The sequence below is a fragment of the Pongo abelii genome, chromosome 21 (genome assembly GCF_028885655.2).
Source record: "Pongo abelii isolate AG06213 chromosome 21, NHGRI_mPonAbe1-v2.0_pri, whole genome shotgun sequence".
Classification (NCBI taxonomy): domain Eukaryota; kingdom Metazoa; phylum Chordata; class Mammalia; order Primates; family Hominidae; genus Pongo; species Pongo abelii.
In genome coordinates this window covers 53,241,751-53,267,643 of record NC_072006.2, presented here as the reverse complement: position 1 = coordinate 53,267,643, position 25,893 = coordinate 53,241,751, and the positions used below count along the sequence as shown (strand labels likewise).

General features: G+C 45.2%; 1 protein-coding gene across 2 annotated transcripts in view; it reads right to left on the bottom strand.

Moving 5' to 3' along the window:
- ARFGEF2 (ADP ribosylation factor guanine nucleotide exchange factor 2) overlaps positions 1 to 23,428 on the bottom strand; it is a 112,908-nt gene extending 89,480 nt beyond the window's left edge. For both annotated transcript variants that reach the window (XM_024238889.2, XM_024238890.3), the window contains exons 1-3: positions 23,101 to 23,428; positions 5,566 to 5,596; positions 4,813 to 4,936 (exon numbers count right to left, since the gene is read on the bottom strand). In XM_024238889.2, coding sequence (XP_024094657.2) covers positions 4,813 to 4,936; positions 5,566 to 5,596; positions 23,101 to 23,221 — 276 coding nt within the window. In that variant the 5' untranslated portion in view covers positions 23,222 to 23,428. The remainder of the gene's footprint in view (positions 1 to 4,812; positions 4,937 to 5,565; positions 5,597 to 23,100) is intronic.
- Between the last annotated feature and the right edge of the window lie 2,465 nt (positions 23,429 to 25,893).

Below are 25,893 nucleotides of genomic sequence, written 5' to 3'. Positions count from 1 at the left end.
CCTATAATCCTAACACTTTAGAAAGCCAAGGTGGGCTTAAGCTCAGGAGTTCAGGACCAGCCTGGACAACATGGCAAAACCTTGCCTTTATAAAAAATAGAAAAATTAGCCCGTGGTCCCAGCTACTTGGGAGGCTGAGGTGGGAGGATCACCTGAGCCTGGGGAAGTCGGGGTTACAGGAAGCCTGATCACGCCACTGCACTCCAGCCTAGGTAACAGAATGAAACATGAGACCCTATCTTTCTCTATTAAAAAAAAAAAAAAAAAAAAAAAAATATATATATATATATATATATATATATATATATATATGTATAATTGATATGTGACCAGAAAAACTTGGGGACCACTTAGTAGCTTAGACAAGACTGACCTTAACCCTCCTTACACTGAGCCCTGGCTGTGGGGAAGTGTGTAGCAGACCAAATGCTGGAGAAAGGGAAGACAGAATCTTTTTCACCTGGTAGAAGCAAGCCGCAGGGGAAGTCTCCAGGCTTCTCCCAGTGGAGAGGAAGCCTGAGCTAACTGTGCTTATGGCAAATCAATCCCAGAAGCACCTTTGCCACTCCTACTGCTGCGCCAAGCTCAAAGAATGGCAGGGCATAGCACTGATGTATCTGCAGCTGGTTTCAATTCTGCCCAAACCAAACTTTACCCCCAGATGCTGGCCTTCCATTTCCAAGACAGAGGTTACCTTGCCCACACTGGGAAAAGCCAGTCAAACAGTCTTGGCATGGGCAGCCACCATGGGGAAGTACATTTTTTCCATTCAGTAGCCCAGGGAGCACCAAGCCACTTTCTCATGTCATAAAAAGGATGACTCATTTTGTACACTAAACAAAGAAATCCTAGTGTACCTATTACATCTCAGAGAATCTATTACATCTCAGAGAACTTCCATTCCTTTCTGTGTGTGTTTTTTTTTTCCTTTTTTTAAAGAGACAGGGTCTTGCTTTGTCACTCAGGCTAGAGTTAGGTGTCACCATCACGGCTCACTGCAGCCTCAACCTCCTGGGCCCAAGCAATTCTCTTGCCTCTGCCTTCTGAGTAACTGGGACTAAAGGTGTGCACCACACGGGCCAGCTAACTTTTTATTGTTACTTTACTTTGTAGAGATGGGGTCTCAATATGTTGCCCAGGCTGTACTCAAATACCCGGCCTCAAGTGATCCTCCTGCCTCAAAGTGCTGGGATTACAGGTGTGAGCCACTGCACCCAGCCAGAACTTCAATTCTAAAAAGAGAGATAACCATACCCCATAAGACTCAAGATTCACAGTGGGTTGAAACAAGGCAGGGTGTCAGTGTTTCCGTTTGAAATCATACTCAGATGCAAGGAGTTCCAGAAACAAACGATTTCTGTCATTAAACAGGCCAGAACCACATGGCTACAGTTAAGAGCAGGGGCCAGTTAAGAGCAGCAACCTTTTTCCATAAAGGGCCACATACTAAATGTTTAGGCTCTGCGGGTCACTTGGTCTCCATTACAGCTACTCCGCTAGGCCACAGTAGCAGGACGGCAGCCACAGGTAATACATAAATGAACGGGCATAGCTGTTGCTACAGACTGAGAATTTGTGTCCCCCTAAAATTTGTATGTTGAAGCCTTAAGCCTGCAATGTGATGGTATTAGGAGGCTGGGCCTTTGGGAAATAATCAGGCTTAGATGCAGTCATGCAGGCTTAGGGCCCTCATGACAGGATTAGTGTCCTATAAGAAGAAACCAGAAACCTAGCTGTCTCTCCATGACACGTGAGAACACAGCTGTCTGCAGCCAGAAAGAGGGTACCCTCACCAGGAACCAAATCAGCCAGTACCTTGATCTTATACTGCCTAGCTTTCAAAACTGTAAGAAATAAATGCCTGTTGTTGAAGACATCCAGTCTATGATATTCTGTTACACCAACCCAAGCAGACTAAGACAGCTGTGTTCCAATAAAACTTTATTTGCAAAAGCAGAGAGTAGGCCAGATTTGGCTCATGGGCCAAAGCTGATGACCCCTGGTTAAGAACACAGACACAGAGTCAAGAAGTCCTAGAAACCCGCTGGGCGCAGTAGCTTACATTTGTAATCCCCAAACTTTGGGAGGCCTAGGCGGGAGGATCACTTGAGCTCAGGAGTTCGAGACCAGCCTGGGCAACTTGGTGAAACCCTGTCTCTACAAAAAATATAAAAATAAAATTATCTGGGCGTGGTTGTGCACGCCTGTGGTCCCAGCTACTTGACAGGCTGAGGTGGGAGAATCACTTGAGCCCGGGGAGAATCGCTTGACGTTGCAGTGAGCCGCGATCGCGCCACTGCACTGCAGCCTACCTTGGACTAGGCTGGTCACTTCATTCCCTAAGCCTTGGTTTCCTTGATTCTAAAATGAGGACAAGAGTAAGTACCTCAGAGGGCTGTCGAGGGGACTACACACGGTACGGTGAATGAAGCACACAGGGCCCACTACAGGCTAAGAGCTCAATGCATGTCAGCCACTGTTCTTAGAACGTCAATTACATTATCAGCACTCCCTTCAAAAGAAAACCTTAACATGGGGAGAGAACAACTAAAATTCAAATTCTGCCAAATGTCCTCAGAACACGTTCACAGCAAAAAATATTTTAGGATAGAAGTAGGACTGAAGCCTGCCATTTAACAATTCTTGGCTCACTGTATGTCTCACATAGGACAATCTGTACAGAATTACACTGAATAACAAAATGGCTTTGCATTTGGAAGAGTTGCTTCCGTGAAGAAACTCTCATCAATTCTCAAGTACATGTAACAAAGAAGAGAGATTAATAGAGTAAATATTAGACCAGAGATGCCAAAAATGTGGCATGCTCACTGCCACTTTGCAGTCCTGTGCCTTGGTAGATAAAACCAATCAACACAGTACTCTTTCTCGAGAAAGCTGTACACCTCTTCAGACACCTCTTCTACACAGCAATCAGAATAAAGAATCTGGTCACCATTCCTGTTCTAGAAAGTATTGGCAAGCTGTGGATCACGTCAACATATTTTTAAAATTTTTTAAACTTTATTCATTGATGTGGACTGCCCACTGAGGTCAAGAATAAATGTTCTTTGAGCCAGGTGTGGTGGCTCATGCCTATAATCCCAACTACTTGGGAGGCTGAGGCAGGAGGACTGTTTGAGCCCGGGAGTTAGAGGCTCTAGTGAGCTATGATCAAGGCACTACACTACAGCCTGGGCAACAGAGTGAGACCCTGACTCAAAATAAACGACAAAGAGAATAAATGTTCTTTGGGGTAATCAGAAACCTAAGGAGTAGGTCCTGAGCAAAAGTACAAGAATGGTGGGCCAGGAATTAAGAAACCTAAGTTACAGTCCTGTTTCTCGTACTACCTGTATATTACTGGACAAGTCACCTTAACTTCTCTACTCTTGCTGCTTCTTCAGCAAGTTACAAAGTTACTTGTGGCTCTAAATACAGTCAGTCTTCATTATTTGCAGCTATACTTGCAAATCCACCTACTCACTAAAATTTATTTATAAGCCCAAATCAATACTTCTGGGGCTTTTTTGGTCATTTGTCGACATGCACAGAGCAGTAAAAAATTTGAAATCACTTATGTTCATGTTCCTAACTGAGGTCAAACAAGGCAACACTATGCGTCCTTGTTTCACTCTCCTACTGAAAACAAGTATCTTTTTAGTGGTGTAGTTAGTGCTGTATTTTTTGCATTTTGGTGCTTTTTGTTGGTGATTTTGCTGTTTACAATGGACCCCAAGGGTGTGCTGATGTGCTTTCCAGTGTTCCTAACAGCAAGAAGGTGGTGATGTGCCTCACAGAGAAATTATGTGTGTTAGATAAGCTTTGCTCAGGCATGCGTTATAGCACCGTGGCCCCTGAGTTCAATGTTAATGCATCAACAATAGATATTAGATAGTCTGTTTAAATAGAACCACACGAAGACTAAAGGCTTGCAGGAACCTAACCCTGTAGTTCCTCTAGGAACAAAGATTCAGTGTTTGCTAATTCAGTATGGGAGGTGACTTTATAGCACATAACTACCAAAAACAACAGATTCGACTGTCTCTATTTCTCTACTTGATATGAATTTTAATGCCATTAAGAAAGAGGCTTTTGAGACCAGCTTGACCAAAATAGTGAAACCCCATCTGTACTAAAAATACAAAAAATTAGCCGGGTGTGGTGGCGGGTGCATATAATCTCAGCTACTCGGGAGGCTGAGGCAGGAGAATCCCTTGAACCTGAGAAGCAGACGTTGCAGTGAGCTGAGGTCACGCCATTGCACTCCAGTCTGGGCAACAAGAGCAAAAACCTCCATCTCCAAAGAAAAAAAAAAAAAAAAAAAACAAGAAAGAAAGAAAGGCTGAGCCAGGTGCGGTGGCTCATGCCTGTAAACCCAGCACTTTGGGAAGCCAAGGCGGTAGGACTGCTTGAGGCCAGAAGTGTTAAGACCAGCCTGGGCAACATAGCAAGACTGCATCTCTATGAAATGGAAAAAATAAGAAAGAGGCTGTATAAAAAATGCCTTATGTGCCCATGTGTGTCAAATATTCCAATTAATGCTAAAGGTTTCATTTAGAAAAACATACACAAGACATGAACAAATAAGATATTTCTAGGGGAAAAAATTTCTGGTTTTAGCTAAAGAGCTCACATCTTTCTCTTTTCCCTCCCTCATGAGATCTCCAAAAAGAATACATTAAACTGCTCTTTTCTGCATCGCCTCTGAGAGCAATGAGTGCCAGGGTGGTCCCCAGCATTGTTCTGTGTAAGGAAGGACCAACTGTGGCTTGGAGAGAACCCCCTTGACAACACGAAGTTTAAACATGGTACCTGCAAGCAGTCAAGGGATGTGCTGACTACCCTTGGGGACTTGGACTGGCAAGCTAGCTCGAATGGAAGAAAATACTTGTCAGCTTCAATGAAGTTTGCCTTTGGTGGTGCAGCAGTGCCAAGCCTAGGAGAAAAGCAAGAGAGGGTCGGGAGGAGAAATGAATTTTCTACACCTTACTCTAACTTCCCATTCCATCTGCAACCATTTAATTTAAAGTGCCTGCAAACTATATCCTGGGGCTAGGCATTAAAAGTTGAACACATGCATTAGCAAAAACACCACTAAAGTGCCACATGCAGAGAGCAAGTTCTCTGATTGGCATGCTGAATTAACAACATCCTGGACAGAATCCTGGTGGCAGCCACGCCAGAGCTATATTTCTGAAATGTGACTAATGGCCTTCCTTACTATGAAGATCAGGAGTAGCCACTCATGGAGCAAGCCGTCCTCATGCCTAAGGAAGCATGCCATACAAGAGACAAGGGCTTTGCCTGTTCTGTTAAGATACAACAGCATTACCTCGATCTTGATCCTTCCTTCCAAGTATACAAGTACGGAGGCAGTAGCCTGTGAACCTAGCATCAGTTCAAATATACACAGAGTTGTGCCGTGTGCCTAGCACCACGCTTGCAGAGTGTGTGCCACCCCTGAGGATTAGAAATATGAGAAAACAAGCAGAGAAAGGGGCTCCCCCAGTTGCTACCTACTCCCTTCATGCCGTATCTCAGCAAGGAGGTAGTGCTATAGCTTACCTCTGCTTTTCTATTTCTGCTTTAATTTCATCTGGTAAGGAAGGAAGAAAAAACACATTAGGAAAATGCAACATTTATGTAAAGGAAAATTTACTAAAAGATATTTGGAGACCACTGAAAAGAATGTTAATGAGATGTTTAAATACAAAAATGCTGATATGAAGTGAAAGACATAATTGTAACAGCAATAGTAATAGCTAACACTTACATGGAGTGACTGGCTAGGCATTACTGTGAGTATGTGTTTTAGCTCATTTAGCCCTCACGACGATCCTATGAGGTCCGTACTATTATTATATCCATCTCATTTAGAGGAGGGTTTCTCAGCCTTGGCACCACTGACATTTGGGGATGAAGAATTCTTTGTTATGAGGCTGCCCTGTGCACGCTAGGATGTTTAGTAGCATCCCTGTCCTCCATCCACTGGATACCAGGAGCACCCCTGACCCCTGTGCCATCTTGAAAACCAAAAATGTCTGTAGACATTGCCAAGTGTCTCCTGAGCAAAACCGCTCTTGATGAGAAGCAATGATTTTGATGAGGAAACCAAGGCACAGGAGGTTAGGTAACTTGGCTACTGTTGCACATCAAGAACTAGGGAGCCAGAATTTGAACCGAGGCTTTCTGGCTCTACAGCCACGTTCTTACCTGTTTCTTATTCTGCAGAATGCATGTTCATGACAGTTAGCTGACACAATAACATGGTAATATCACAACATCTCAACTGTGTGCAAATATGCATAGAAGACTGGAAACCAATATAACAAAGTATTGAAACCAATAAAATATTGAAAGTTGTCTAAGTAGTGGGATGATGATTTTTTCTTTTTTCACATTTTCTATGATAAGCATACACACTTTTTCTTAATCAGCACTTTTTAAAACAATTATAATAAAATATACATAACCTAAAATTTACCGTCTTCACCATCTTTTAAGTTTACAGTTGAATGGCATTAAGTACATTCACATTGTGCTAAGGCACGTGTGACTTTTTTGAATTAAAATTAATTTTAAAATCTTAACCACAGAGGTTACAACTACCCCTGGCAGGGTTATAGAAATAAAATGTCATTTTTCAGAAATCACAATCTCAGAGATAGTCTTATTTCCAGGAAAACAAGGTTTTGTGCCATTAAAACAACAAAACACCCTGTCTAAATACACAGAATTCCCCCACATCCACTCAGTTGAGTGTATTTCTACATGTTAGACCCATAAACCCACATATTATCAAATCAGGCATGGGAAGGAGGTTTGTCCTCAATACCATGTATTCAGATCATCTCCAAAAGGCCAGCCTCCTTTACACAATCTCTAGAGAGCCAGTAGTGTGGATATGGCACTAGTTATCCTAGCAACCCCAGGACACGGTGCTGAAGGTTGCAAATTTCCTTTTCTTAGGTAACACCATTCTAGACTCAACTTGAAGATGTGAAAACCAAGTAAACTGACTCACTGGAAGTAGCAATTTCTAACCTTCAAGCCCGACTTTGTATATCTTATTACACACATAAGAAAACAGAAGAGAAATGCCCAAATGACTAATAGCAACCATTTTGCTCATGGACCATAAGGGTTGTGACACACAGGGTCAGAGAGCTGTGTGGCATGGATCTTGCCCCTCAGGGAAAAGAATTCACCAAGGAAATGCTCCAGCTTCCACTAGAAGAGGCCCATGAAGTTGTGGGAGATCCAGCCCATGAGGCTGGCGGCCAAGCTATCAGCTTTTAGAAACCTGTATCTATAATGCTAACGCTCTGCTTGGGTGACAAGATATGTCACTGTGACATGCCAGAGGGGTGCTGCTGCCCAAACTTAAATGTAAGTTTTCCTTCCAATCACCATTACCTTGTTAGAGTCAAGTTTAAGTCCTAAACCTATCTGAAGCAATGAGGTCTTTGCTAGCGTTGGTGCTGGCCTGTGAGCTCTAAAACAATCTGTTTTGAAATGCCACTATAGGCCAGGCGCGGTGGCTCATGCCTGTAATCCCAGCATTTTGGGAGGCCGAGGCAGGCAGATCACGAGGTCAGGAGTTTGAGACCAGCCTGACCAACATGGTGAAACCCCATCTCTACTAAAAATATGAAAATTAGCCAGGTGTGGTACCACACACCTGTAATCCCAGCTACTCAGGAGGCTGAGGCAGGAGAATCGCTTGAACCCGGGAATCAGTAACTGCAGTGAGCCGAGATGGTACCACTGCACTTCAGCCTGGGTGACATAGTGAGACTCTGTCTCAAAAAAAACAACAACAACAACAACAACAAAAAAAACCATAAAACAAACCAAACACAAAAGTTACACCAACTACAAAGGCCCATGGAGGCCAGACGGGAAATGTCAAGAAAAAACACAGTGGGTGTAAGATCAAAGAAAGACAGGACTCTCTCTCCACCCAGTACAGGAAGGGGTGCGGCAACTCCTCAGCTCCAGCTGACTGGAATCTTTAGAGTCCCTCAGCTCACAGGTGCTAGTTGTTCTGATTTTTCCAGAGGTCGAAATCCAGATTTTAAGTGAAACCTCTGATTGCAATTCAAACACCTTCAATTGTTTTAAAATTATGTTAAATAGAAAAAATAAGATCTGGTGTTTGTTAGATCAGTAGGATGACTACAGTTAACATTAACCAACTGTACATTTCAAAATAGCTAGCAAAGAATAATTCAAATGTTCCTAATATAAAGAAAAAATAAATTTAAAGTGATGGATATCCCAGTTACCCTGATTTGACTATATGAAAGCATCCAATTATCAATGCACCTCAAAAATATGTACAGCTATATGTATCAATAAAAATATATTTAAAAAATATTATGGCTTAAATAAGACCGGTTTGCAAGCTGCCTAGCCCTGAGGCTGCCAGTTTGCCAATTTTCCTTATGGGATGGAGAAGAGCCAAGGAGAGAGTGCTTCAGTGGCTGCAGAAAAGTAGCTGCAGGGGATAAAAGTGGCTTTTAAGGACTGTGACCAGTGCTATGAGGACAAAACATCAAGTTTTCTATAAGCAAAATGTTGTCCAGCCAAAGAACTAAGGAGCCAGAGGACTGAAGTTCAAGGCCAAACTCCATTATAAATTTTATAGATGAAAATCAAGATCCACAGAGGTTACAAGTTATTAAGTACTGGAGATTGGACTTAAACCCAGAAAATCAGGCTCCAGAGTCTGTGTTCTCCTGGATACCTTGACTCTTGAACAAGCATACGGAATTACTCTGTAAACTATAAATGCAGAAGAGTTTAAATGTGTGGTTTTCCTAGCACTGATACTAACCATGAATGCTACAACCATGGTTCAAAACACTGGTGTTTTACTGCTCTGTGAACCCATCCAGCTGGGAAGGCTAGTTTACAAGCCTTCTGAAATCTCCAAACCCCATTTCTGGCCTGGCATGACCACAGCAAAGGTAAAACCTGGTTTTGGAATGGGAATGAGCAAGGGTTGACAGGACTGGCAGCAGCAGCAGTGCAGGGCACAGGGACCTAAGACAGCAGCCCTCTCCTGTGACCAGGAAAGAGTTGCTACCTGAAGAGTAACTGCAGAAACCCAAGAAACTCCAGCTGCAAATCCTATGTTCACAGATTTTCTTTAGTTTTCTAAATTTACCCTTAAGTATTCCCACAAGAATTAGGAATTGCTGCACTTTCTAAACTACTCTTTGTTGAAGAAAAAAAAATCTTGAGGCCAGTCCCAGTGGCTCATGCCTGTAATCCCAGCACTCTGGGAGGCTGAGGCGGGCAGATCAGTTTAAGCTCAGGAGCTCAGACCAGCCTGAGCAACATGGTAAAAAGACTTGGAGTCCATCTAAAAAAAAAAGAAAGAAAGACACTCTTGAAAAATCTTCTCCACTAGGCCCAGTAAGGGCCCAGATGATAAACAGCATCTTTGTAAGGGACGGGTGGAAGCCCATGGAGGGGCTGGGAGAGGGCGGCCTGACTCAACTTTTCTTCAGACAGATCACTCGCTGCTGTGAGGATGAAGAGGAAGGTGGCCAGCACAGAAGCAGGGAAACCAATCAGGAAGTTACTGCTAATAATCCAGCCTAGCAGCAATGGGGGCTTAGAGCAGGACAGAACCTGTGCAGGTGGAGAGAAGGCACAGTCTGAAGCACACCAGCATCTTTTGTTTTTGTTTTGGAGACAGAGTCTCACCCTCTCACTCAGGCTGGAAATGCTCAAATAGCAGTAGTCTCATATGGCCCAACCTAAAAGTTGGGTTCTTGATATAGCTGGATAATGCAATCTTTTTTTTTTTCCATTAAAAGAGGGAAGAACAATCCCATCAAAAAGTGGGCGAAGGATATGAACAGACACTTCTCAAAAGAAGACATTTATGTAGCCAAAAAACATATGAAAAAAAGCTCATCATCTCTGGTCATTAGAGAAACATAAATCAAGGCCCGATGTGGTGGCTCATGCCTGTAATCCCAGCACTTTGGGAGGCCGAGGCGGGCAGATCACCTGAGGTCGGGAGTTCGAGACCAGCCTGGCCAACATAGAGAAACCCTGTCTCTACTAAAAATACAAAAAAATTAGCCGGGTGTGGTGGTGCACGCCTGTAGTCCCACCTACTCAGGAGGCTGAGGCAGGAGAACCGCCTGAACCCTGGAGGCAAAGGGCGCAGTGAGCTGAGATCGTGCCAATGCACTCCAGCCTGGGCAACAAGAGGGAAACTCCGTCTCAAAAAAAAAAAAAGAGAAATGCAAATCAAAACCACAATGAGATACCATCTCACGCCAGTTAGAATGGCAATCATTAACAAGTCAGGAAACAACAGATGCTGGAGAGGATGTGGAGAAATAGGAACGCTTTTACACTGTTGGTAGGAGTGTAAATTAGTTCAACCATTGTGGAAAACAGTGTGGCGATTCCTCAAGGATCTAGAATGAGGAATACCATTTGACCCAGCAATCCCATCACTGGGTATATACCCAAAGGATTATAAATCATTCTACTATAAAGACACATGCACATGTATGTTTACTGCAGCACTATTCACAACAGCAAAGACTTGGAACCAACCCAAATGCCCATTAATGATAGACTGGATAAAGAAAATGTGGCACATATACACATGGACTACTATGCAACCATAAAAAAGGACGAGTTCATGTCCTTTGCAGAGACACGGATGAGGCTGGAAGCCATCATTCTCAGCAAACTAACATAGGAACAGAAAACCAAACACCACATGTTCTCACTCATAAGTGGGAGCTGAACAATGAGAACACATGGACACAGGGAAGGACACATCACACACCAGGGCCTGTTGAGGGGTGGGAGGCAAGGGGAGGAAGAGCATTAGGACAAATACCTAATGCATGCTGGGCTGAAAACCTAGATGACGGGTTGATGGGTGCAGCAAACCACCATGGCACACATATACCTATGTAACAAACCTGCTTGTTCCGCACATGTATCCCAGAACTTAAAAGTATAATAATTTTTTTTTTTTAAAAGGAGTGAGAAAAAGGAACAGGGAAAAAGTGTGCATGGCAGGGTGCCTCACAGATAGCATGGCACAGCCTGATATGGCAGAAAGAAAAGATACAGGTGTGAGACAGCTGGGTTCAAGTCCTGGCACAGACATCTATTAGCTGAATGATGCCAGATGGGTTATTGGGTTATTAAACTTCCCTGAATCTTTTATTTTTTTGAGATGAAGTCTCACTCTGTCACTCAGGCTGGAGTGCAGTAGCACCATCTCGGCTCACTGCAACCTCCGCCTCCTGGGTTCAAGAGATTCTCCTGCCTCAGCCTCCCAAATAGCTGGGACTACAGGCACATGCCACCATGCCCGCTTAATTTTTATATTTTTAGTAGAGACAGGGTTTCGCCATGTTGGCCAGGCAGTTCTTGAACTCCTAACCCCAGGTGACACACCCGCCTCAGCCTTCCAAAGCGCTGGGATTACAGGCATGAGCCACCGCACCCGGCCAACTTCCCTGAATCTTGATTTCCTACTCTAAAAAATGGGAGTGATAAAAAACAGCCCCACATGCCCCAGAGACCATAACTAGGCACCAAGAGTGCAGATAATTCTCTTGACACTTGAGAGAGGTCTTGGTGGTGACTAAGGCGGCGGATGGCACACAGCAGGTGGTCAATAAATGTCAGTTCTCTTGCTCTTATTTTAAAACAAGTAAGTATTAAAGCAAAATCTCTAGTGGGATCTCCGTGGGATCAAGCAATGCCAAGGGAAAAAGAGAATGAGTGGAACCCTAATAATAATAATAACAATAACAATAATAATGATGATAGCTGATTCACTGATTGCCTCCTAGTGGTAGGTGCTCATTCAGTCCTCACCACAACCCAGGGAGGCAGGAACACTCTAATCACCCATAACTGTTTTACAGGTGAGGAATCTGAGCACAGGGAGGTTAAGCCATTTGCCCACGTCACAGCCAGAAGTGCTACTCTGCAGTCAGGATCCACGCCCAGGCAGTCTGTTGGAGGGCCAGCAATCCTGAGCCACTCAACGATGACAGAAGGAGGACGGTGCAGGAAGAGGGGCATACGGCACAGCATACCTGCTCCACTTTATTGCTCCACATCTTAACAGGCGTTGCCTTCCCAACTGCCAATGGGGCAATTAGCAACAATTTCCAGGCTGCAAATGAGGGAGACTGGAGCAGGGTGGGGCAGCTGCAGCTGAAAAGCCGCGCTGTCTTTGTGGGAAATCCTTTCTGGATGTTACCACTCGGGTCACACACCTCCATCCACCAGCACCTCTGACACCGGCTCGCATTCTCTCTTCCACTCCCAAGGCAAGTCCAACAATCACCATCACCAACCTCAAACCCAGCACTGCCCAACAATCCCATCAGTGGCCAATGCCCCCAGATCCCACAGTAACCCTTCCACACTCCTCAGACATCTATCTGTTGCAGGCTTCCCCCACAGAAACCAACACTGCCCCTAAATTCCTTTAGCTCCCAGTCACCTGCCACGTCCTCCTCCACTCCAAGCCAGCCTGGTGAGGCTGGTCATACTGACTCTTGTCCCTATATGGAACTGGGGCACTTCCAGCTCCTTCCTCTTCTCTCCTTCCAGCTGACCCTCTCAAATGCTCCCAGTAGAACCTGTCTTTGTCCTCTCAAACCTTGAGATGGCCAACCTCTCGGCTTTCCTTTTTCCTCATTTTCCGGGGTAGATCCCATTAGCAGGACTATTATCAGATGACACGCAATCAATAGCCTGGACTCTCTCTGACCTTTAGTCTTAACTTCTGGCAAAATCCCAAACTTAGATTGTACTAGCGTCCCCTTTTCACCTGTCTCCGCCTAAGCAGACCTCTGACAACAGGGCAGGTTGGCAGGCCTACAGAGCCCCAGTTACCCACCATGAATGAAACCTGAAATGCTGCCCAGTAATTTGGTCACCTCTCACTCTCCATGATGGCTACTGCACATTTCTCCACCCTCAACAGTCCATCTCTCCCCTCCCAATCATCGCTGTTCTGCTGCCGTTCTCTTTACTCACAACCTGAGCGAAGTGGCCTCCTACTTCACTCAGAAATTAGAAGTGGGTACAAGGAGACTCCCTCAGCTTGCTGTTAGCAAACCTACAACCTGACCCACTTCGGGCCTACTCTCTGCTCTCTCCTGCTATAAGGGAGTGGGTGTCCAACCCCTCCACCTCCGTCATCTCCCCATCCCTATCCGCCTTCTCAGGAACTTCACACTACCCATAATATCTAGAACCTGATCCCTTCTTACCACACTACGCCACCACCATCACCCTAGGCCAAGCAACCGTTATCTCCCACCTGGGCCATCACAATGGTCTTGTAACTGGTCTCCATGCTTCAGCAATTATCCTCCCTTCCACCCCACAGCTTTTCTCAACAGCAGCCAGAGGGATGCCCTCAAAATGTAACTCGGATCACAACACTCCTTTGCTCAAAATGCTCCAGTAGCTTTCCATCCCATTCCGCGTAAAATTAAAACTCTCGATCTTGGCCTCCAAACCTCTACGTGATCTGGCCCCTGCTATCCCTCTGCTCTCGCCTTCTACCACCCTGGCCCTGGCCTACCTGCTCGAACACACCAAGCACATTTCTGCCCCAGGGCCTTTGCACGAGCTATTCCTGCTCCTGCGGATGCCCTCCCTCCCCCCAGATATCTCCATGGCTCACCCCCTCACTTCCTTCAGATCCCTGCTCTGATGTCCTCTTCAGGGGACTTCCTCACCACCTAATACTGCCACCCCCTTGTCGCCCTGTATCTCCTTACCTGCTTTGTTCTCTCACTTTACTGATTCATTTTTCTAGTCTTTTTTCATAGTATTTATCACCCTTGACGTATTATATATCAGTTCATTTATTATCTGCCTTCCCCAGTAGAACATAAACTCTATGACAACAGACACTTTGCCTGTTCTGTTCACTGCTGAATTCCCAAGTACTGAGAATTCTTCAGCACAGAGTGGCAGGCACCCAACATTTGTTGAAAAAATGAAACACTGTCCTTTCTTCTTTCTGCATTATCAAACCTCTCCTTGAACTGGCTCCCTCCCCAGTGACATTTAAACAAGTTCAAGTCTCTTCTACCTTAAAAAAAAAGAAAAAACAAAATACTTTTAACAGCCACATCTCCCTCCTCCCACAGCCAACCTTCGGGAAAGAGTTGTCTATGTTCACCGTCTGTTTCCTCACCTCCCACGCCAGTCTGGCTTTCACCTCCATCATGCCACCAAAACAGCTCAAGCTAAGGCCACCAATGACCCACATGTCTCTAAATCTGATGGGCATTTTTCCAGTCTTAACCTGACTTGACCTCTCTGTAGCATTTCACCTTACTGACCTCTCTCTCAAATTTTCTCGACTTTGGGCTTCATAACCACATATTTTCCTCATCTTTCCTCCGCTTCTTGCCCATCTCTGCTCTATTTTGTCTGCAGACTCAGCCTCCTCTGCCCAGCCAGAAAAGGCCTGGAGGGTTCTCAGGCCCAGACCTCCTGCCTCTCTCTCTGTATACCGTCTCACCAGGCTTCCCATTCCCACCTAGACTCTGCTGACTCCCAAATTCCTATATTAAGCCCAGGCCTCTCTTATGAACATCAGGCTCATAAAACTGGCCACTTCCCATTTCACATGTCCAACTGAATGCTCAAAGGCAGACCAAACTCCACACATCCAAGTCCCAACTCAGATCAACTTCCTCCCTCCACCCTCCATGTAGTCCTCTTCCCACATTCCCATCTTAAAAAATAGGCAGCATCCACCCAGCTGGGTGAGTCAGAAATCGAAGAGTCAAGCTTATCAATCCTCTTTCCCATGCTCTTACTCGCTCCATCACAAGGTTTTGTTGGCTTCATCTTCTAACCAGGTTGGAAATTCATTTTCTTTGCTCTATTTCTACTGTCATCACTAGTCCAGGCCACCAATATCTCTCACCTGAACAATGATAACTGCCTGCGATGGTCTGAATATCCCTACCAAAACTCTGCTGCAAATTAATTGCCACTGTGATGGTGTAAGAGTGGAGCCTTTAAGAAGTGATTAGGTCACGAGGGCTCTGCCCTCGTGAATGGACTAATACATTACTGCATGAGTGGGCTCCTGATAAAATGATGAGTTCAACCCCCATTTCCTCTCTCGCCTTCCCCCATAGGATGACCCTGGCCAGATGCTAGTGCCATGCTCTTGGACTGTGAGCCAAATAAACTTCTGTTCTTTATAAATCGCCCAGTGAGTAGCATTCTGTTAAAGCAGCACAAAATGGACTCAGACAGTCTCTTCATTGGTTCCTTGGCAATCCCTCTGGTCTTCCCCTAAGATGTTCTGAACACAGTGGTCCAAATGATCTTTCCAAAATAATACACCTGGTCATCCTATCACCTGCTTCCTGGTTTAACTCTTCAGTGTCATCTCACTGCCTTTGACCTAAAAAATAAAACTCCTAGCCATAACCTCCAGGCCTTGCATGTTGGGGTCTTGGCCTACATCTCCCACTCCCACTCCCTCTCCACTCTCTTTGCTCAAGTACAATGTTCCAACCACACACTGGTCTCTTTCAGTTTCCCCAACAACTGTTTTCCTCTCTGCCATAGAACCTTCACTCAGGTTGTTCCCTCTGCTGAAATGCCTCCTGCCCCCAACTACTTAATTCTCACTCATCATTAATTCTCACTGAACGAGTGAGACTTCCTCAGGGAAGTCTTCCCTCACTCCTCTGTTCACTGCCCTTGCAGAACCAGGTTTCTCTCCTTCAGTACTTCTTGGGTTGTTATTATGACCTAGAGGGCATATCCTCTGAACAATGCCCATCTACCCCATTCAACTGCAAACTCCTTCAGAATATGGTCCTTGTTTGTTTTGATCCCTCTGCATCATGACACCAGGGGTAACACCCAAATAAATATCTTCTGAATAAATGTTGGGCCTGGTTTAGTCAACAGGCAAAAGGGCTATATTCAGAACAACAAATATACACTGACCACTCCCTAGGACGGAAGGAAAACTTAAGAATTTTGTGTCCTAGCACAAGAAGGCTGTTCTCCTCACAAAGGTATAAAACCTAATAAAATATCAAGCCAGAAGGCTTGTTTACACCCAAGACACTAAACAGAAATGAGCTTCTCACTGGAAGATTTCAGAAATGAATCAGCAAATGCAAAACTATTTTTTCTAGGATAACCTTGCTGGAAAGAAAGTCAAGTATTTTCCTGGCAGGCCCCCTAAGCCTGGTGAAACTGGCGAGAGCTAAACACAGCTCTGAGCTATTTATATAGGACACTCCATGTTCTTGCTGATTAAGTACACATTTTCACAAGTTCACTCTTTTTCATGAAGAATGGTCTTACTGTTTTCCCTAGCACTGCTTTCAGACTCTCCCCTGAGATTTATAAGTACAGGATAGAGCTCTAAATTCATTCCATCCAACCACTGCTTCAATCATGCTGGAGACTTACAAAAAGGTCTATAAACCAACTAATAGGGGAGGTAGAGAAAGGCAAGCATTCAGTTCCTTTTCCTTTAAAGACTGCAACACCAGCTGGGTGCGGTGGCTCACGCCTGTAATCTCAGCACTTTAGGAGGCCAAGGCGGGCAGATCACGAGGTCAGGAGATCGAAACCATCCTGGCTAACACGGTGAAACCCCGTCTCTACTAAAAATACAAAAAATTAGCTGGGTGTGGTGGCGGGCGCCTGTGGTCCCAGCTACTCAGGAGGCTGAGGCAGGAGAATGGCGTGAACCCAGGAGGTGGAGCTTGCAGTGAGCCAAGATCGCACCACTGCACTCCAGCCTGGGCGACAGAGCGAGACTGGCTCAAAAAAAAAAAAGATTGCAACACCAATGTCTCTGAATTTCAGCAGGTCATCTGTCAGGTGCCAGGTACTGTGCCAGTTACTTACTGCAGTAGTTCATTTAACCTTTGCAATAATCCTGTGACAAAGGTATTATTATCTTTATCACCTTGGGAAACTGCGGCCCAAAGAGGGATCACTGGACTATCAATAAGCAAATCAAACTTTCAAACTCTCAATCAACTCTCTGCCAATCCTACATATAAACGCTTTTTAATAATCAACAATAATCCAGTTTTTCAATGCTGCTTCCAGACAGATAACCTCCTCCTGAAGAATCCATAGTGGTTTTCGACAAAAAGTAATCTTCCAGGGTCCTAAGTCCTGTTATTTCTCAAAATTTTTATGATACATAGCACTTATAAACAAAATGTCTAATCAAAACACTAGAATTTGCTAAAATTAAAGGCTTTATTCTGCATTTCAATTTAAAGTCTTATTTGTTATGTCAATTTATTTATTTATTTTTTAATTTTTTTTTGAGACGGAGTCTCGCTCTGTTGCCCAGGCTGGAGTGCAGTGGCGCCATCTTGGCTGACTGCAACCTCCACCTCCCGGGTTCAAGCGATTCTCCTGCCTCAGCCTCCCAAGTAGCTGGGATTACAGGTGTGCGCCACCACGCCCAGCTAATTTTTGTATTTTAGTACAGATGGGGTTTTGCCATTTTGGCCAGGCTAGTCTTGAACCCCTGGCCTCAACTGATCCGCCCGCCTCGACCTCCCGAAGTGCTGAGATTACAGGCGTGAGCCACTGTGCCCGGCCATGTTATGTCAATCTAGAGATGTTTTTTATATTTTTCAAATTTCACAGTAATCCTCATGATGAGAATGGTTTTTCTGAACATATCAGAATAAGAATAAAAGGATAATATGGAAGAAAAAGCAATTTATGTATCATATGGACACACAGATGTCCATATGATAAATGCCCATTTGTATGTCTTATACACATTCATATACAACTAAGATTTAGAAATATACTTCCTTAACTGGATCCCTTAACAATATTTTAAGTTAAAGTCTTTTCTACCTTTAAATAAACAAACAACTCCCAGGAGCCACTCCTTCTTCCTCTTTACAACACAACCAAACTTTGGGAGAGTTGACTATGCTCACCATCTGTTTCCTCAGCTCCCACGCCTCGACTCATGCCAGTCTGGCCTTCACCTCCATCACAGCATCAAAAAAGCTCAAGCTAAGGTCACCAATGACGCATCCACATCCTAAATCTCGTATATTAAACAGAGGAGCAAATCTAAGAATGGATGTTATGATCTATGTGAAGCTACATCATGTGCTGCAGCTACGTTTCCCCACCCAGCTGTGTGGATATGGATGGGCAAGTTGCTCTCTTCCTTAGCCTTGGTCTCCCATTGCCTGCTGTACCCAAAGAAATGAATCACAATCCAGAATTCATAACAGGTCACAACTCCAGAATTAATAAGAGGGAGTTTACTGCTGATGAAGAGATATCATCAATTAGAAAAACTGATTAACTCCAGCCTAGACAACAGAGAAACCCCGTCTCTACTAAAAATAAAAAAATTAGCCAGGTGGGTGGTATGCCCCTGTAGTCCTAGCTACTTGGGAGGCTGAAATGGGAGGATCACCTGAGCCAGGGATGGAGAGGTTGCAGTGACCTGAGATCACACCCCACCACTGCACTCCAGCCTGGGCCACAGAGCAAGATCCTGTCTCAAAAAAAAAAAAAAAAAGAAAAACTGAATAACACAAATGAAGCTTATGTGTAACCAGCTCTTTACTCTCATTTCCTTCTTTCCATTAGCCCCTAATTAAAGTAAACCCAGTATATACGTAGTAAAAACCTGAAGAAAAGAGCTGTGATCTTTTTGACTCAAGGCTTTCAAATATATCTCAAAATTCAGCTATAGAACATACGGTCTCTTTCCTGAAACTCCACTGCGGTATACTGATTGTTTTAAAGACTCTACTGAGTATTTTATACATAACAACTTTCATATGGAGAAGCAAGAAAACATGGTAGTAATAGTTAAGATCTTGGACTATGGAGCCAGATTGCCTGTGTTTATACCCCGGTTCCATCACTTACTGAGTTACCCTGGCCAACTTAACTTCTCTGGGGCTCAGTGGGAATGATGATAATGGTGAGAACTAAATTGCATGAAAAGCCCACGTTACTGTGCCTGGAACTCAGAAATGCTTAGTACATAGTAGATATCACACAGATATCATACAACATGTGATCTTTAAAAGTCACTCAATTTCATAAGAAAATATGTACGTTTACTATTCTTTTTAAATTTTCTTGATAATGGCTGAGAATAACGACAACTAGTAATTATAGAGCACTTAGCCATTACTTAGCACTTTTGTGTGAGGGTCTCACTCTGTTGCCTCGGCTGGAGTGCAATGGCATGATCTCAACTCACTGCAACCTCCATTTCCTGGGTTCAAGTCATCCTCCCACCTCAGCCTCCCAAGTAGCTGGGACTACAGGCATGCACTACCACACCCAGCTAATTTTTATATATTTTTTAGAGATAGGGTTTTGCCATGTTGCACAGGCTGGTCTCAAACTCCTGGGCTCGAGCAATCCGCCCACCTTGGCCTCCTAAAGTGCTGGAATTACAGGCATGAGCCACAGTACCCAGCCATAGATAAATTTTTCCATATCGAATTTTAAATAGATTATCCTATTAAGCCTCCAAACTTCATACAGTTTAAGAGCAGAAATATAACTTAAAGAGACATCATGGGAGAAGATGAGTCTTAAATAAGACAATTATAAAAGAGAGGTTTAAGAATGTAATTATATTCTCCAACAGAGGGCTGAAAAGTTGAAGATTATTAATATATATCAAAGTTTCATTAACAAGGTAAAGAGTAACAGTGTCCTTGGGGCGATGAATACTCTCACAGGCTCTCTTGATTTCTCCAGATAAAGGTTGGAAGGACACTATCCCCTAATCGGGCCGTCCCTATTTATGCTTTTGTTATATAGTGCAGAGGAATCATTGAGATTACTCCAAATCTGCTCCATCATGATTATCACAATTTTTACAAGGGACAACCCCTGCTTCATTGAGTTTGGGAAGTTAATACTCCAACACAGCCTTTCAATCATGTAATTACATTTTTATTTATTGCATCTACACACCAAATAGAACAGTAAGTCATTCCTGAATGAGGAACTAAGGTTAAGAACATCAAACCAGAGTAACTACAGCTGCTGTGGTTTGTCACAGCTTAAAATAATAATTAAAAAAATAGTAATAGCAAGCATTTACTGAGCACCTACTATACGCCAAGTTTTTTGTACATGTCGATTAGCTTAATCTTTACAATAATCCTATGAGGAAGGTATAAGATTAAGTAACTTGTCCAAGATCACAAACGTAGCAAGTGGAAGACAGGAGGTTTGAACACAGAAGTCTAGAGTCCCAAAGAATACGCTTCTAGCTAACATCTACACTATACAGCCCCTGCAGCCCTGATCCTCTCCCCTAATATGCTATAGTTGGTGGAATCAGATCACAGAAGCTGTTTCCTGGAAATGCCCTTTATCATCCAAGCATTTCAACTTTGAGCCGTCATTTACAGTTCCTCTTATCACAATTAACAACAATCTATACATGGTAATCTCTAAAATACCACATAGCTGCTCCTTATACACTGGCTCGTTTCAGCTTTTTTTTTTTTTTTTTTTTTTTGAGACAGAGTCTCTTTTTGTCGCCCAGGCTGGAGAGCAGTGGCGCAATCTCAGCTCACTGCAAGCTCCACCTCCTGGGTTCACGCCATTCTCCTGCCTCAGCCTCCCGAGTAGCTGGGACTACAGGCGCCCGCCACCACGCCCAGCTAATTTCTTTTGTCATTTTTAGTATAGATGGGGTTTCACCGTGTTAGCCAGGATGGTTTCGATCTCCTGATCTCATGATCTGCCCACCTCGGCCTCCTAAGGTGCTGGGATTACAGGGGTAAGCCACTGCGCCCGGTCCCAAATTTCTCTTCTTATAGGGACTACTGGACACAAGACTGGGCCTTGAAAGGCAGAGTGAAATATCACCAGGCATTCTGCTATGTGTTCTACTCTAAGTAAAAGCAGTCATTTCTATTTAACAGCAATGACACACAATTATTCTCTTAAAAAAGATGGTCACTTAACATTATGCATACGTTCCCTTATGATAGTTCCTATTATGCCATTGGCACAACCCCAATTTGTGATTCATATAACCTGTAGTCAAATTACTTCCTATCTAGGCCATTTTTTACAATTCACTACTAAAAACTGAAAACATGCATTCCACAACTTGTGTTAGGAAAACTTGAACTTCTGAACAAAGATACGATCCGAAAATATCTATTAAATTATCAGCGTTAATGGCCCTTTATGACCCAGATGAAAATTTTATAAGTAGGTTCCAATAATGTGATGCACACTTTGGTGCACAATTTGGTGCACAATTTGGTGAAAATTTTATGTTAAGAAGTTTCGTGAAGAAAAAATAAAAACTTTTCTGCCAAATAACTATTCTGAAACCTCCACAACAATATCGAGAAGATAGAGTCCAGGCAGATTTCAACGTGGAGTTATAAATACCAGGCTCTTGCCTAACTAACAAACTGCTTTGCAGTGCTTATCCCACATTGCTGATAAAACAATACCCAACAGCCTTGGTTATTGGAATAGAAAAGCTTTAAAAATCTACATCTCAGTAAATTCCTTCCACCGATCCTGAATTTCACGGACTAGCAACTGTTTCCAGATTATCTAGACTACCACCTCTGCATCAACAGTTGGCCCCTGAGTGAGTCTCAGGCGCCTCTGAGAATCTGATGAAAGCCAGAGACCTTCTTTCCAGGGAAGTGCAAAGTTCACCAGCCTATTTCTAAATGCCAAAAGAACACTACTCTATACTTTGTAGCAAATGAAGGGAGAAAGGTGATAACAATCTCAAACTCTGTGACTAAAAATCAAACTTTCCATTTGCTCAATTTGTTAGGAAAAACAGGTCTTTACAGATTCCAAACCAAAGACGCTGGGGCAGTGAATTAGCTTGAAAACAGCTCTGGTCAAATGTATGGATTCTCCCACCAAGAACTCTCTTCTGAAACTCCATATGGTGGATAGTTCTTGCCTTTCAGTACTCAGCTCAAATGTCACCCTCTCGGAAAAGATTACTTTGCTGACCACCTGATTACTTTTCCTCTCGGAAAAGATTACTTTCCTGACCATGGAAAGCAGTCCTCAAGCCCTCTTTACCACATCTTGCTCTTTTATTTTCAAAATAGTATTTATCAGTATTCCAAAATACCTCATCTATTTTCTTATTTAATTATTTTGTCTCCTCTATTTCGAGTATAAACTCCATAGGGAAAGGAGCATGTCCGTCTTGTTCCCCACTGAATTCTCAGTACCTGGTATGCAGTGGGCACTTGATAAATATTTGTTAAATGATTAAAACTGAAAGATAGGAGAGTGATTTTGGTATCAATTACCAAGCCTTTAACTATTAGTTAGAATTCTCCTTCTTTCCATAATCTGAGGGTCCATTCAATCAGCAAATATTTATCGAGCACCTACTGTGCGCCAGGCACTGTTGCAAGCGCAAGGGATACAGCAATGAATAAGTCAGACAAGCATCTTTGCTCTAAAGACCTTGTATTTTAGTGGACTGCTAGGAATAAGCAGATGTCTTGCTCACTACAATGCCTGGGAGATCCAGAACACCTTCTACAATCCTTCCTTGAGGAAAAGAGCTATGAGAGATCCCCAAACGAAAGGAAAACATTCTCCAACGGGCACTTCCAAAACAAGAATCAGGGGTTTCCCTAAACCAGTTGGACGGCTCTTCCTACATGCTCTGTTCACCTAGGGGAACCCCAATCAGCAGAGCTCAGGTAACGAAAAAACTTGGGGCAACAGCTACTGTTTCTAGGACTTGGAGGTGGCGAGGGGAGGAACTAGGAAACAGGGCGACAAGGAATCGTGGCAAAAGCCCTGAGCTGGAACCCTGAGGAACATGCTCTGGTTGTCACCAACTTGCTAGGTGACCTTGGGCCAGTCCCGAGCTGCCCGGGCAACACTTCCCCCGGGGGTATAATGAGGAGGAGGCCGGAAGGGTGGAATTCGGGATCGGGGGGAAGCGGAGGCCAGGAGGCCGGGCCAAGGCCGAGTAGGATAGGGCAACGGCCGACGTGCTGAGGCCAGCGCGGGGCCGGGCGGGAGCGGCTCACCCACCGAGCGCCACCTGGCAGGCCCTGCGCAGCTGGGAGTGCTGGGGCCGCTTCACCTCCTTGTCGGCTAGGATCTTCTCCAGGGCCCGGGACACGAACATGCTCTTGGTCTGGTTCTCCTGCATGGCCCCGGCCCGGCGGGGGCTGACAGCCCCGCGGGCGGGCGGTGTGAGCGAGATGGCGAGCTAGGTTGCGGGCCCGGCGTCCCGGCCGGCACCGGCCGCTTTCGTCCGCGCCGCCCCGTCAGGAAGCGACACCTCGGCACCACGGCGCCGCCATGTTGGAGCGCGTCACGTGACCACGTGACTGGCGAGGCCGCTACGGCCGCCTAGCGTCCGTCGGCCCCGTGACCCCCAGCGGGGCGGGGCCTACGGCTGGGGGCGGAGCGGAGTCAGGTGGGCGAGAGACAGAAGGCGAAGGTGGAGGGAGGAGGAAGAGAAGGTGGGGAGGGGAGCGGGCATGGGCGAAGGGTATAGCGGACGTGGGGGCTAAAGAAAGGTGAAAGGGAGGAGAGGTGGTAATGGAGATGAGAGGAGAGAAGCGCAGGGTAACGGGAGATGAAGGGGAGCACAAGAATGGAGATGACGTGGGTAAGGGAGGAAATGAGGAGGAGGAAAGGAAGGGGAACGAGAGGATTGGCAAAAAAGAACGGTGACAAGGAGAGATGATAAAGGGGCAAGAGGAGAAGGCGAGTAGGAAAGAAAAGAGTTGAGGGAGCGAGGACTGGAAGCTGGTGAATGAATGAGAGGTGATCGGGAGTAAGAGGCGTCAGGAGGAAGGAGGAAGGGCGATGAGAAGGCGGCGGCGGAGGGGAAGGGGGGAGACCCGGCGCGGCGGCTCTCGCCTCTAATTCCAGCGCTTCCGGAGGCCAAGGCGGGAGCATCGCTTGAGCCCAGGAGTTCGAGACCAGCTTGGGCAACATAGGGAGACCCTTTCTCTACAAAATAAAAAGTAAAACAGCCGGGCCTGGTGTCGCTGCTTGTGGTCCCAGCTACTGGGGAGGCTGAGGTGGGAGGATCACTTGAGCCTTGGAGGTTGAGGCCGCAGTGAGCTGTGATGGCACCACTGCAGTCCAGCCTGGGCCACAGAAGGAGACCCTGTCTCAAAAAAAAAAAAAAAAAAAAGGAGGTGAGGTAGTTATGGAGGAGATGAGGTAGTTATGGAGGAGATGAGGTGGTGTGGGAAGAGGTGAGAGGGAGGCACAAAGGTAAAAAAGAAAAAGTGAGGAGAAAGGAGGGAGAGGGGAAGTGAAAAGGAAAGAGAGGTAGAAATGAGAGGAGGGGAAAGAGTAGGAGAAAGGGTGAAGGGAGAGGAGGTAGGAAGGGGAGCTGTCAGAGGAAGAGCAGAAAAGAAAGAAAAAAATGAGAGTAACAGAAGTTAGGAAAACAGGAAAGAGATGGGAAAAGGAATGGTGTAGGAAGGAGGTGAAGGGGAAGGAGGTGAGGAAGAATGGAAAGAACATGCTGGGAGAAGAGGAAATGGAAGGGGTGGAGGGAGAGGGGAGGTGAAAGGAAGACAGAGAGGGAGAGAGAAAAGGTGTGTTTATGTCTGTTCTCCACAGGCAGGGTTTCACCACGGCCACTGGCAAGATACACACATCTGTATGACCCTCCTGTCACAGCAGCAGTGACTTTGCAGTTCAGTGAATTTCTGTTTATCGAGTGTCGCGGCTGTGCATAGTACACACCAGGAAGCACTGACCTCCCTGTGGAGTTTATCCTATTATAAACCTGTGAACCCTCACAGTGCAGTGAACTGGACCTGGGCTTTGGGAGTCAGGGGAAGAAACCCAGATGGCCAGTGTCACACAGCCTGCAAATGAGTGTTGGGGGACAGATACTCTAGCCCCAAGGCAGCTTCCACTCCATCCCACAATGATGCTATCACAGCAACCATTAGTGGTGTCCCCTGGACCCCTTCCCCCAAGGGCAGCCATGGGCTTATGCAAAGACAATTGTCTTCCTTGGAAACCTCAGAGGCACAGACATCCCAGGCAGGCATGCTCCAGTGCTCAGGTCTCAGCTCAGACGTCTCTGTGAAGCCTTCCCTGGCCTGTCTCAAGTAGCCCCCTCTCTCCTGTCTCAAGTAGCTCCCTCTCTCCCTAGCTGATGTTTTCCACAGCACTTTCTGAGCTTTTGTACGTGTTGACTATTTGTTGTCTCACTAAAGCTCGGTTGCAGAGGGGCAGGCCATATCCCCAGGGCCTGGTCCACAGTCACGTTGAATGTTTCATGGCCTTAAATTCTGTAAGTTCCACTGCTTGTAATGCGATTTTGCAGTCACTCCTAGCAAGAGGTAGAGTTTGTTTCTCCACCAGCCTGAACCTGGACTAGCCTTGTGACTGGTCTTGACTAACAGAATGTGACAGAAAAGGGGCTGCACAAGTCCCAGAGCATCAACAGCCCTGGCTCACTTCTTCCTTTGCTGCCTGGGAATGCTGCACGACACTCAGAAGCAGCCCCGGGGCAGGTCAGTGGCTCATGCCTGTAATTCCAACAGTGGGAGGCTGAAGCGGGAGGATCACTTGAGCCCAGAAGTTCGAGACCAGCCTGGGCAACATATCAAGACCCTGATGCTACAAAAAATTTTAAAAATTATCCAGGAGTGGTGATGCCTGCCTGTAGTCCCAGCTACTTGGAGGGCTGACGTGGGAAGATTGCTTGAGCCCAGGAGGTGGAGGCTGTAGTGAGCCGTGACTGCCCCTCTGCCCTCCAGCCTGGGAGACAGAGCAAGACTCTGTCTCAAACAACAACAGCAATAACAACAATAAAATGGTAGCAGCCCCAGAAGAAAGAGC